We start from the raw sequence: 11398 nt of genomic DNA on the forward strand, positions 1-11398 counted from the left end.
CATTTGGATTGTTTCCACTTTTTGGTTATCATGAATAATGCTACTATGAACATTCATTTACCAGTTTTTATGTAGATATATGTTTTCAGCTCTCTTGGATATACACAGGACTGAAATTGCCGAATTGCAGCTCTTTTCTATATGGTCCAAATTTTCTGAGGGGCATGTGTTGGTTTTATAAGATGAAATGAATTTCATTCAAAAATTAAATGTACCTTTATGTTTTTATTTTGAAGAGAATGTAGATTGGCAATGTAGACCAGCTTCTTGACTTAGTCATATCTACTAAGCTCAAGGAAATCAACCTTCATTCCAGTCTTACCAAGTAAGCATCCAGTGGTTTCTAACACCAGTCTAAATCCACACAGGTAACACAGAAAGAAGACACGTCAATGACCCACGTATTCTGTGTCTCTCTTAACGGATTTTCCAAGTATCAGCAGAATAAAAATTCAATTGTCCAAGATCTTTCCAAGTTATACTGATTATATCATGCCTGTCTTTCTGAGGGGAGAGAGAGAACGTCTTTCCATGTCCTAACAAATTAGCCAGGACCCCTCCTCCCAGCCCTTGGTTCAGTCTGCTTCCCCACTGCTAAGGGCTGGCACCAAACATTTTCTCTTGTGCCCAAACCTCTCTTCTCACTTGACTATACACATCTTGGTGACCTCTCATGGGCTAACCAGACACCAGTTGCTCAAATGACCCCTTACTATATTTTGTTCTACTTAAACAGGCTTCTTTGCACGCTGGTTTAGAAGCAATAAAGCTCCATAAACAAAGTCAAAAGATACATGAAAAGGTCATTGCAACATATGACAGACAAAGTCACACATAAATGGATAAGAAATGGATATGTAACTCAATTTTAAAAGTGGGCATCAAATACACTGATAGAAAGACAGATAGATGTATAAACATGTATAAAGCAAATATAGTTCATTGTTAATAGTAAAATCTGGGTGGTGAGGATGTGAATGTTCACCATAACATTTCTCAACTCTGCTCTATGTTTCAAATTTTTCATAAGAAAGTGGGGAAGGGTGGGCAATTGGATGAAGGCAGTCAAAATGTACAAACTTCCAGTTATAAGATAAATAAGTACTTAGGCTGTAATGTACAGCACGATGACTGTAGTTAACACTGCCGTATAGTATGTCTGAAAGTTGATAGGAGAGTAGATCCTTAGAGTTCTCATCACAAGGAAAAAAACATTTTTTTCTTTTTTTGTATCTATATGAAATGATGGATGCTAATTAAACTTATTGTGATAATCATTTCACAATATTTGAAAGTCAAGTCATTATGATGTATAGTTATAAACTACACAAACTTACACAGGGCTGTATGTCAATTATATCTCAATAACGCTGGAAAAGATACTATATATACTTTTCCCCACCTTGGTTTTTTTTCACTTAAGAGTATATTTTGATGATCACTTCATAGTAGCGTATAGAGGTAATCCCCGTTCTTTTTTATAGCTGTTTGAGTTGTGATAGGAAGTTTAACTTATAATTTGTGTAAAACAAACAAACAAACAAGAACACCGGGGAGGAGGGAGAGTGGCTCAGAGAACATCTTGAGACCAGAACCACACGAGGAGGAATGTAACGTCTGAGCTTCCTCTGAAGAAGATACTGTGAAAGAAATCGGGCCTGGCAACGTGATGCCTTGGCTGAGCTGTTGGTGTCCCACGGGTGATGTTATTTCAGATTGAATAACCCAGACTTTGGTAAAAATGCTGCAGACACTGGATTGATCTCTCTGGGCAGGAAACATAAAACCTATAGATGTGGGAAGTATAGAATTTCTCTGGCAGGAAACGGATATTTATCCTGTCAAACTTATTGGAGCAGGAGATGAATGGATATTTTTTGGAGGGAAGAATTTCCTTCTTCCTCTGGCACTGAGTTAGCTGGGACCTGGACTCTGAGACAAAGCACGCTGGAGATTTTCTTTGTTGGGAACTGAGCTGACGTTTACCAGGTACAGGCAACATAGGCAGTGGCTGAGCTGGGGCTGAACACAGAGGGGCTGACTCTCAGGCTAGTGCTCCCTCCGTTTATCTAAGTCAAAAGCGTATGTCTCCCCACCAAATGAGATGGGGGAACAAGACTTCCTCTGCAAATGCATGATTCATGCAAATTTCAATGGATTTACATTAAGTCTTTTGAGTTGAAATTCTCAAGGTCTATCTCCTAGCCAAACTATTAATTCTTTATGGTACTTTTCTAACTGTTGCAACTATTTGTTCTCATTATTCATTAGCAAAGCCCTAGAGTCTCCTGGAAGAATTATTCACATCTCATGCATAACCACAAAAATGTATTATGATCAGAGACAAGGGTCTTAGCCCCACAAAGAATGAGGTGTTGGCCTGCAAGGAAAACCCCTGTCTCCTCCCTATGTAAATGAGGATCGTCAGAATTCATTTTTTTAATGTGCTGATATTACACATCATTAGAATCTGCATATATAAATATCTTTCCATTATCCAGATCAACTGGCAGCAAGGCTTCAAGGAAATCTTAATGATATTGGACATTTCGTTTTTCCTGGTGTACAAGGTAATACCCTTTCAATTGTAAATTATACTATCTTATAAAAGACATGGTAAACTGGAAAGATCGAGAGTTAAAGAGTTTAGTTTAATTTATTGGCAATAACATTTTAATTCACTTTTATAGTCATGGCATATGTTTTTATCTGATTCTTCAAATATTGTCTTATATACTCACATGTATATTTGTTTTAAATACAGTACTCTGATGTTTGTTCTGAGTTATATTAGGGTTTTAAAATAGTTAATGACCAAAACCAAATTATAGAAAAAGAACCATGACAAAAATTCTACATAAATGGAATTTTCCCTTCTTAAATATTGGTACCAGCGCTAACATCTGTTGCCAATCTTCTTTTGTTTTTTCTATTTCTTCTTCTCCCCAAAGCCCCCCAGTACATAGTTGTATATTCTACTTGTAGGTCCTCCTGGCTCTGCTACGTGGGATGCCACCCAAGCATGGCTTGATGAGTGGTACTAGGTCTGTGCCCAGGATCCAAACTGGCAAAACCCTGGGTGGCCGAAACAGAACATGCGAACTTAACCACTCGGCCACTCGGCCGGCCCCCACAAATGGAATCTTTAAAGTTGTTCTGTAAATGTACATTCCTTCTTCCCTCTTCCATACTTTTGGTAATGTATGTAGGAAAAATAAGGGGAGTATCAATAATTATGAATAGAACATGAAGGATGTAAATTTTTCTCGTAGGCAATAATATTTACATAAACTTGATCATCATATTGTCCTCTTGAAGTCTCTCTTCCCATTTCAAATATTGTTTAACCTTGAAGATTGATTTTTTAAGTCAGCTGTTGGCAGTTGGGTTCAGGATATGTTCTCTTAGGGCATTATGCAGATCTAAGATTATTGGATATGTGTGGTTATTTTCCGTCTTGATTTGTTTTAAAATTACATTTATAGCCCTCTTTGTAAAGAGTATTTCAAGTGACAGAATGAATTTTTATAATAAACATTTACCTTGAATGACACTTCTTACTTACAAAAATGAATTAATTAATATACTTGAAAATTATAATATTCTGCTTATGGAGAAATATAGCAAGTATATTTATCTTTAGAATGCCTCATCTTTCTTTTCTTCCCTCAAAATGACCAAAAAGTCATTTTATATATCATTTAAAAGGTATATTATTAACACCAGAATTTTCTTGTTTTCGTGAAAAATGAAAATGATCAAAATAAAAGTAATGATACAACAGAAAACAGAAGACCCTCATACCTATGGAAATTTACTAATACATCAAATAAATAATCACATCCTAATATAGGGGTGTACACAGGACAAATACCTACGTCTAAGTATATATTACACTAATGATGTCTACCTATCAGAATCATTATGAAAATCAAATGAAATAATAAATACTTTAAAATATGTGTTTTTTATAAGCAGTTGATAGAATAGACCGATTTTCTGTTAACCTTATTAGGAAAATATTCCTAATAAGGATTAAACATTTTATACTGTACTTGAATGCACGTGTGGATGTGTAAGTGTGTGTGTGTGTGTGTGTATAATATAGATCCTGAATTAGGGGCATATGCCATTATTGAGGCATTTGAATCATAATCTCTGTTCCAATTGTTTAACATCCTCTGGAATCTCCAATCTATACATCCTTTGGTTCCCAATGGCATGATCTTCAGTCACGCTTAATAACATGCTGAAGTCAGCATCACGCTCCGTAAGCAGGGATAGGCTCCATATTTTCTAAGTTAACAAGTAATACTCTTGTTTTACTTGCAGACAGAGTCAAAAGATGAAAGTGGTGTTTCTGATCACTTTCCTTTTGGTCACAGCTCACTGCGCACCAGTAAGTAAACTCTTAATATTTATTTCTGCAAATGCGCCTTGGTTCATGCATTCTGAACTTTTAGTTATGCTGTACTCAATCCTCAAAAAAAAAAAAAAAAAAAAATTCTATCATTGGAATCAAAGCCACAATCTCCATTTTAAGTTTCTTTGGAGCTAAAAGCACGTCTTTCAACTGGTTTTAAAAGACTCTGTTAGAAAAGCAAGAGATTTGAATCAAGCACAGTGGGGAAGCTCTCCTGGCCTCAGAGCAAAGCAGTGGGTCTCATTCTTGGCTGCACTTTGGAATTGCTTGAGAAACTTTAAAAAGTCCTGATGTCGGGGTCCTACCCCCAAAACTCTGACTTAATTGGCCTGAGCTGTGACCCAGTCATCAGGATTTTTATAAGCTCCCCAGGTGATTATTCCACTGGTCAGCCTAGGTTGAGAACCACTGCCTGAGGCAGTGGAACTCGGAGCTGGGATTGCTCTGGAGAAGCCCTGGAGAAGGCAGCCAGTAACCCAGTGGTATTGGGTTAAGCAAGAGTACAGCTCACTGGGGTCAGCCGGTGGCTCAATGGTTAAGTTCACACATTCCGCTTCAGCAGCCTGGGGTTTGCTGGCTCTGATCCCGAGTGTGGACCTATGCGCACTGCTTGTCAAGCCATGCTGTGTCAGGCGTCCCACATATAAAATAGAGGAAGATGGGCACAGATGTTAGCTCAGGGCTAATCTCCCTCAGCAAAAAGAGGAGGATTGGCAGCAGGTGTTAGCTCAGGGCTAATCTTCCTCAAAAAAAAAAAAAAAGTACTGCTCAAGTTGTTATTGTGAACAAAGAAGAGAGTGAGTAGGCTGAGGGAATCACTGAGATAACATTTCTGGTATTAAAAAGGATTTGTGACTGATGTTAACATATGCAAGATTAATTCATTTATTCTATAAAAAATTTTTTCTTGAATATCTACTAGAAATGGGCAACCATGCTAGGTGCTAAGATTACATAGATGACAAAACACAGTCCTGCCTTCAAGGAACTCAGAGTCTAAATTTCCTATTCATTACTATTTTTATCATTACTATTAATTTGCTCAGTCTCCATACTCTTTGCCTCTCAATTTTTACAGGTCCAAGAATTTCATCCTGCAATTCTCTATCATCAGTTCTTGCACTGGAAGGTAATTGCTCTCTCTCTTTCTCTCTCTTTCTTCAAACTTCAGTTAGGGATGTTCTCTGTCTCCCATAAAGTGACACAAAATGATTTAGGGAGAAAATATTTGACATTTTCAAGAAGTAATATTTTCAGGAACATAAAGTACGATGATGAGGTTTTCTCCAAGGTAAAAACTAAAAATCGAAGGTGGAACACATAGGAAATAGCTTGATTGGTGTAGCTAGGAATTCTGTAGGCTGTCCCTGCCGCCGGGAGAATCATCTCCAGAGAAACAGACCCTCCCAGGCCTCTGAAAGTTGTCCACGCAAGTCCCGAGTCACCCCTTCTCTGGGTGAACAGCACCCTTCTCAGTATACAACTTGTTTAAATATTTCTCTTTTGCACATAAGAGGATAACATAAACTGTGAAATTTCTTTTACAAGTTTAGCATCATTTGATTTAAATAGAAGTTAATTAACTAGAACCCAGAAATCACTAGAATATTTTGTTTTTGCAACCTAATGTCTCTACTTTTCAGAAGGTCCATCAAAGAATGATCCCATATAGACTATTACTGCATCACACTGTAAACTTGTTAAATACATCATTATAACATTCAAAATGCCTCATAAAAAGTTACATGTATTAATTCCTTTTAGAGGACTTTATTTCAACTGACAAATTCCCACTTTTTTTTTTTTGCTAGGCAATCTCAGAGATAAATTTATACTTATTTTCAATAATTATCTTTAGCATAGATTTTGATCTATAGATTGTGGCCTCTTGGAATATTGCTTCCTGCTTTGCATCTTCTCGAAGATGCTTCAAGTATCTTTGAAAGCTCAGGTTTCTGCTTTCAAAGAGACCAGAGAGAACTGCCAAAGCACGCAGCTCTCTGCTCCCCTCCTTGGCTCTTGACTTCTCTTTTCTCTTTCCTTTTGTAGTCTGAATAGAAAGGCAGCGATAAACCACTGTGTTTCTAGGGCTTCTGGTTGTTTTTCACTAGAGTTAATATCTAGGAAATTTTTGTACTGTTACTCATCTCAGCTAACTCCTAACTCCTTTCTCTTCTATGTCATTGCTCAGTTTACATTACAACAAGCTTCTTTACTAATCACAGACTTTAAAGCAATTTTTGCAATTTTTTCCTTAGAAATGTCTTCTTTTCTTCAGAACATTTGAAAATATATTTGAACTGAAGCAGTTTCCTAATAATTAAACGTCATCTAACTGAGTTTTGTTTTTCCTTACAGCAACTTCAGAGGTTATATAAACTCTTGAATAACTGTGTAAGTTTTCGTTCTTGATTTTCCTGTCATTATCAAGACTTGGCAGAGGAGTGAATGTTCAGGAAAGGAATGGGAGGGACACGGGAAGTGTGAAATTGTGTTTGAGAGTTTTGTTGCCAGAATACCAGCTACTTTTCCCATTTACATCTTACTTTTAATAAAACTTTAAATCATTATTTATGAATTAAGAATGTCCCACATACAAATACAATTGCTAATTAATGGAAGAACTAAAACTTGTGAATCTGTCTGAAAAGTATTACAATTTCTTGAAGACAATTATTAACTCCTAGGCCTCTTAGACTTCCGTTAACGTGTTTCCTACTAAAAATAGCTGAGAAAGAAATTATTTAAGAAAGAATGCATTCATTTTAAATTCACGTAACTTTAACCTAAAAAATATCTCCAAAACTATTTTGTTTTTAAAGATTGGCACCTGAGCTAGCAGCTGTTGCCAGTCTTCTTTTTTTTTTTCTGCTTTTTCTCCCCCAAATCCCCAGTACATAGTTGTATATTTTAGTTGTGGGTCTTTCTAGTTGTGGCATATGGGACACCACCTCAACGTGGCCTCACGAGAGGTGCCATGTCTGTGCCCAGGATCTGAACCAGCAAACCCCTGGGCCGTTGAAGTGGAGTGTGCAAACTTAACCACTCGGCCACGGGGCCAATCACCCAAAACTATTTTTTTTAATTTCTGTTTTTCAGAAATCTTATTATAATGTGTACAGATCTTCCTCAACTTATGATGGGGTTATGCCTTGATAACCCCATCGTAAGTTGAAAATATCGTAAGTTGAAAATGCATTTAATACACCTAACCTAAGGAACATCATAGCTTAGCCTAACCTACATTAAATGTGCTCAGAACATTTGTTAGCCTACAGTTTGGCAAAATGATCTAACACAAAGCCCATCTTATAATAAAGTATTAACTATCTCATGTAATTTAACGAATATTGTACTGAAAGTGAAAAACAGAATGGTTTAATGGGTGTAGAATGGTTGTAAGTGTGTCAGTCGTTTACCCTGCGATTGTGCGGCTGACTAGGAGCTGCAGCTCGCTGTTGCTGCCCAGCATCATGAGAGAGCATCCCAAGGCATATCAGTAGCAAGGGAAAGGATCAAAATTAAAAATTCAAAGTATGGTTTCTACTGAATATGTACAGATTTCACAACATTATAAAGTTGAAAAACTGTAAGTCGAACCATCCTAAGTCAGGGACCATCTGTAGTTGTTTGTATATATCTTGCTTGGGATTTGTTGTGCTTCTTAAATCTTTCATCTTTGTACTCTTCTTAAGCCCCAAACACACATTCAACCTTTGCATTGATTCCCATATGCCTCTTATGCTCTTTTCTATATTTTCGATCCTTTTGTTTTGCTCTGCTTCAGTCTGAATATTTTTTTCTGATCCATCTTCTGTTCACTAATTCTGTCTTCAGTTGTATTTAATCTGAAGTTAAACCAATCTGTTGAACTCTTAATTTTAGTTTTTCAGTTCTAAAACGTCCGTTTGATGCCAAAGTCACCATCCTATCTTTTAATTTGTTGTGCATTTTAAGTACAGTTATTTTAAAGTCAGTGTCTGGTAACTCCACTCTTTGAATCTCCTGAGGCTCTCCTTTGATTATTTACCTTTCTCTTTTCACTTTCAGTTTAGTCTTGTTACTCCCCGCCCCCCCCCGGCCCCCCCCCCCCCCGCCCCCGGCACTGGATCCTTTATTTAACCTGGTTATATTCAACTGAGTGGTGAACATTGTTTTCGAAAATTGTAGAGACAACTTGAGGTTCTGGATGAAGTTGTCTTCCTCCCGAGAGAATTTCCTTTTGTTTCTCTTGGGTGTGTAGGCAATGGGCACAACATTCACAGACCGCCTTCCTCCAATGAGAGACTGAGATGATTAGAACAAATCCCTGGTTCACTCTCAGCCCCAGGGTGAGGTCCTTGGGGTTCCAACCAACAGCTTGGTTACTGGCCAGGTTCCCTTCTCTGGCAGCTCCTCAATTTCAACTTTGATCCCCCAGCCACGTGAGTTTGTCAAAAGCTCTGCTCACTACTCAGCCTTTCAGCCACCACTTTTGGAATTGCCAATTTCCTTGAGAAGAATAGAGTCAAATGCCTCCCTGGGCTTCTTGCCTCATCACAATCTTGAGTCCATAAGACCTCACTTCCTTAGAACTCTGCTACCTTCAGAACTATGCATAAAAATTTTTTTTGGTCCAACTCTTCTACTTGTTCTCCCCAGGAGGATTGGCTGGAACAGCAAGGCTGGAAAGAGAATACTTGATTTTCATTTTAAAGATTGGATAAAAACATTTGAAATTTCTTTGATTAACTGTCATACATATACAGAGAAGTAGAGGACGTTGGTAATAAGTTAATGAAACTAAAAATAGTATGGTATTGGTTGAAAATTCTTCCCTCCTTAACTACATAAACTTAAAAATATTTTTACTATGCAGGTAATAGCTATGTAATATTTATATGTTGAGTATTTATAAATGCATTTTTGTCTTGATTTTTGTTTTATCAGAGGAAACCACCAATGAACAGTAGAACTACCATGGTCCCCACGCCACCATTTCCACCAATAACAGAAATTGCTCCTCCTTTGACTTCTAACCCACCAGTCCCTCCTACCCCTGACCGGCGGGGAGATTCACTATTCACGAAGTTCTGAAGGAACTCATTAGCCCAATGTAGCTTCTCCCTCCAGGAATTCTTTAGTACCACAGCTGAAGATCAAAGACATTATCTGGCTGCTCCCTGTACCACAGTGTGCCCTTTTCAATATCCTGGATAAAATGACAATGATTCATTAAAAATGTTTATATCACTATATTATGCCCAAGTGGAATATCATTTCCCATCATTACCAGCATTGTAAAAGGAGGATGAGGAAAATGATCAAAGGAATCTAGGAAATAGGATCTTTTTTCTCTGGCAAGTCATATGTTTAGCTAAGAATCAGAGGTTCTAAAACAAAGGAAGAAAGGAAAAGCAATTTGGGGAGGAGCACACAGCCTGCAGTTTCTGCCAAACTTGGGGAAGTGGTAGGTGACAGAAGGGTTCTGTCCCCAGCCTACATCCAAGCCCTTGAAGAGACTCCTGGGATGTTTCCAGCAGTAGGAGAGGGTGTTCTGGCCATTTTAATTCAGAAAGAAATTGATGAAGCCATGAGGTAATGCACTCAAAGTTTTCTTTTGCCTTATTTGGGAGGCAACGTTCTAAGTTTCTCCCTAATCTGTCTAGACAGATGTACAAAGCAAAAAGAACAAGAAAGATTTTACAGATGTTATCCATTCTCCATCTCTACAAATATGTAGTCCAGCTTTCTCTTTCGGGAAACAGAACAGTAACCTCTGCACCTCAGTTAAGAACAATGATCACTGTCTGTTAGTCCCTTCTGTTCCTCAGTGTGGAAAAGTCACTACATGGCATTCACAGGGGTCTTTGGTCTCATTTGAGAAGTTTCCTACAGAGCCCTTCTTACAACTGGCTGCAACATGGTCACACGTAGAAATCAAAAGGAATAGAGTTTGTGTAGGAGAGAACATGCATCATTTCATAGAAACCAAAGGCTCAGGCTTGGAAAGGACATTAAAGTCTTCAGAATCAACATCCCCTGGGAGCTGGTTAGAAGAGCACCAGAGATCAAGCTCCACTCCAGGTGAACTGAAGCGGTATCTGCATTTAAACAAGATGCCTCGTGCTCCTCCACAACGTCACCAACTTGGAGATATCTGCCAGAATACCTAGCAGCAGAGAGCTCACTGCAGGCAGGACGGCTCACTCCAGAATCCTTCGCTGGGTAGCTTTGGTCTTGGAAAAGTGATTCTCTGCATGGAGTTAAAATTTGGTCCTAGCTCAACTCTGGGGTTGCATTGAATAAATCTAGGCTGTCTTCTCAATGACAACCCTTCAAATAAATAAAGATAGCTCTCACAGTCCTGACTTTTTCCAAGCAAAAATTCCCCAGTCTTCCAACCACTCTCTTTATGACATGGTTAGATTTGTCTCAATAGCCAAAAATCTTCTCCAAATACTCTCTAGCTTTTACATTGTCCCCGCCCCCAGTGCTGGTTTTCAGAACTGCACATAATAACCCAGATGTGATCTGGCAAATGCAAAAATGGGGTGATTGCCTCCTACACCAGATCCTATTGTCTATTAATATATCTATTAATAGGATCTAGAACTGTAACTGTCTTTCTGGATAACCACTAAGTCCTTTTCATGTGTTTCTGAAAACACGTTTGATGTCTTCTGTACTTTACCTTGGACTGACCTCCCATTTACCTCTTTATCACTTATCTGATTTGAATCAACTCAGCATTCTCACACACACATATTTTTATCTAGATTCCATTATTCAATATGTTTGAGTTCAGTAGTCCAACATATGGTCTTAACTTTCTCTGTTCATTCATCTACCCATGCAACAAACAATTTTTAAGCATCTCCTCAGTTCTGAACTCAGGAGGAAGAGAAGAGAACAAGACAGCCTGGGTCTCCGTCCTCGTGGGATTCTCATGCTTTGAAGCAGTATTTGCTACACCTGGGAGAGTACTGTAACAAT

General features: G+C 38.1%; 1 protein-coding gene across 1 annotated transcript; it reads left to right on the forward strand.

Annotated features, from left to right (window-relative positions):
• Positions 1–2462: 2462 nt before the first annotated feature.
• LOC111772685 (endotoxic shock protective protein U9-ORF-like) lies at positions 2463–9658 on the forward strand. The gene is made up of 5 exons (XM_070261775.1): positions 2463–2570; positions 4333–4399; positions 5502–5552; positions 6782–6817; positions 9353–9658. The coding sequence occupies exons 2-5, from the start codon at positions 4346–4348 to the stop codon at positions 9497–9499; spliced, it is 288 nt and encodes a 95-aa protein (XP_070117876.1). The 5' UTR covers positions 2463–2570; positions 4333–4345; the 3' UTR covers positions 9500–9658.
• The last annotated feature ends 1740 nt before the right edge of the window (positions 9659–11398 follow it).

Source organism: Equus caballus, chromosome 3 (assembly GCF_041296265.1).
Source record: "Equus caballus isolate H_3958 breed thoroughbred chromosome 3, TB-T2T, whole genome shotgun sequence".
Lineage (NCBI taxonomy): Eukaryota > Metazoa > Chordata > Mammalia > Perissodactyla > Equidae > Equus > Equus caballus.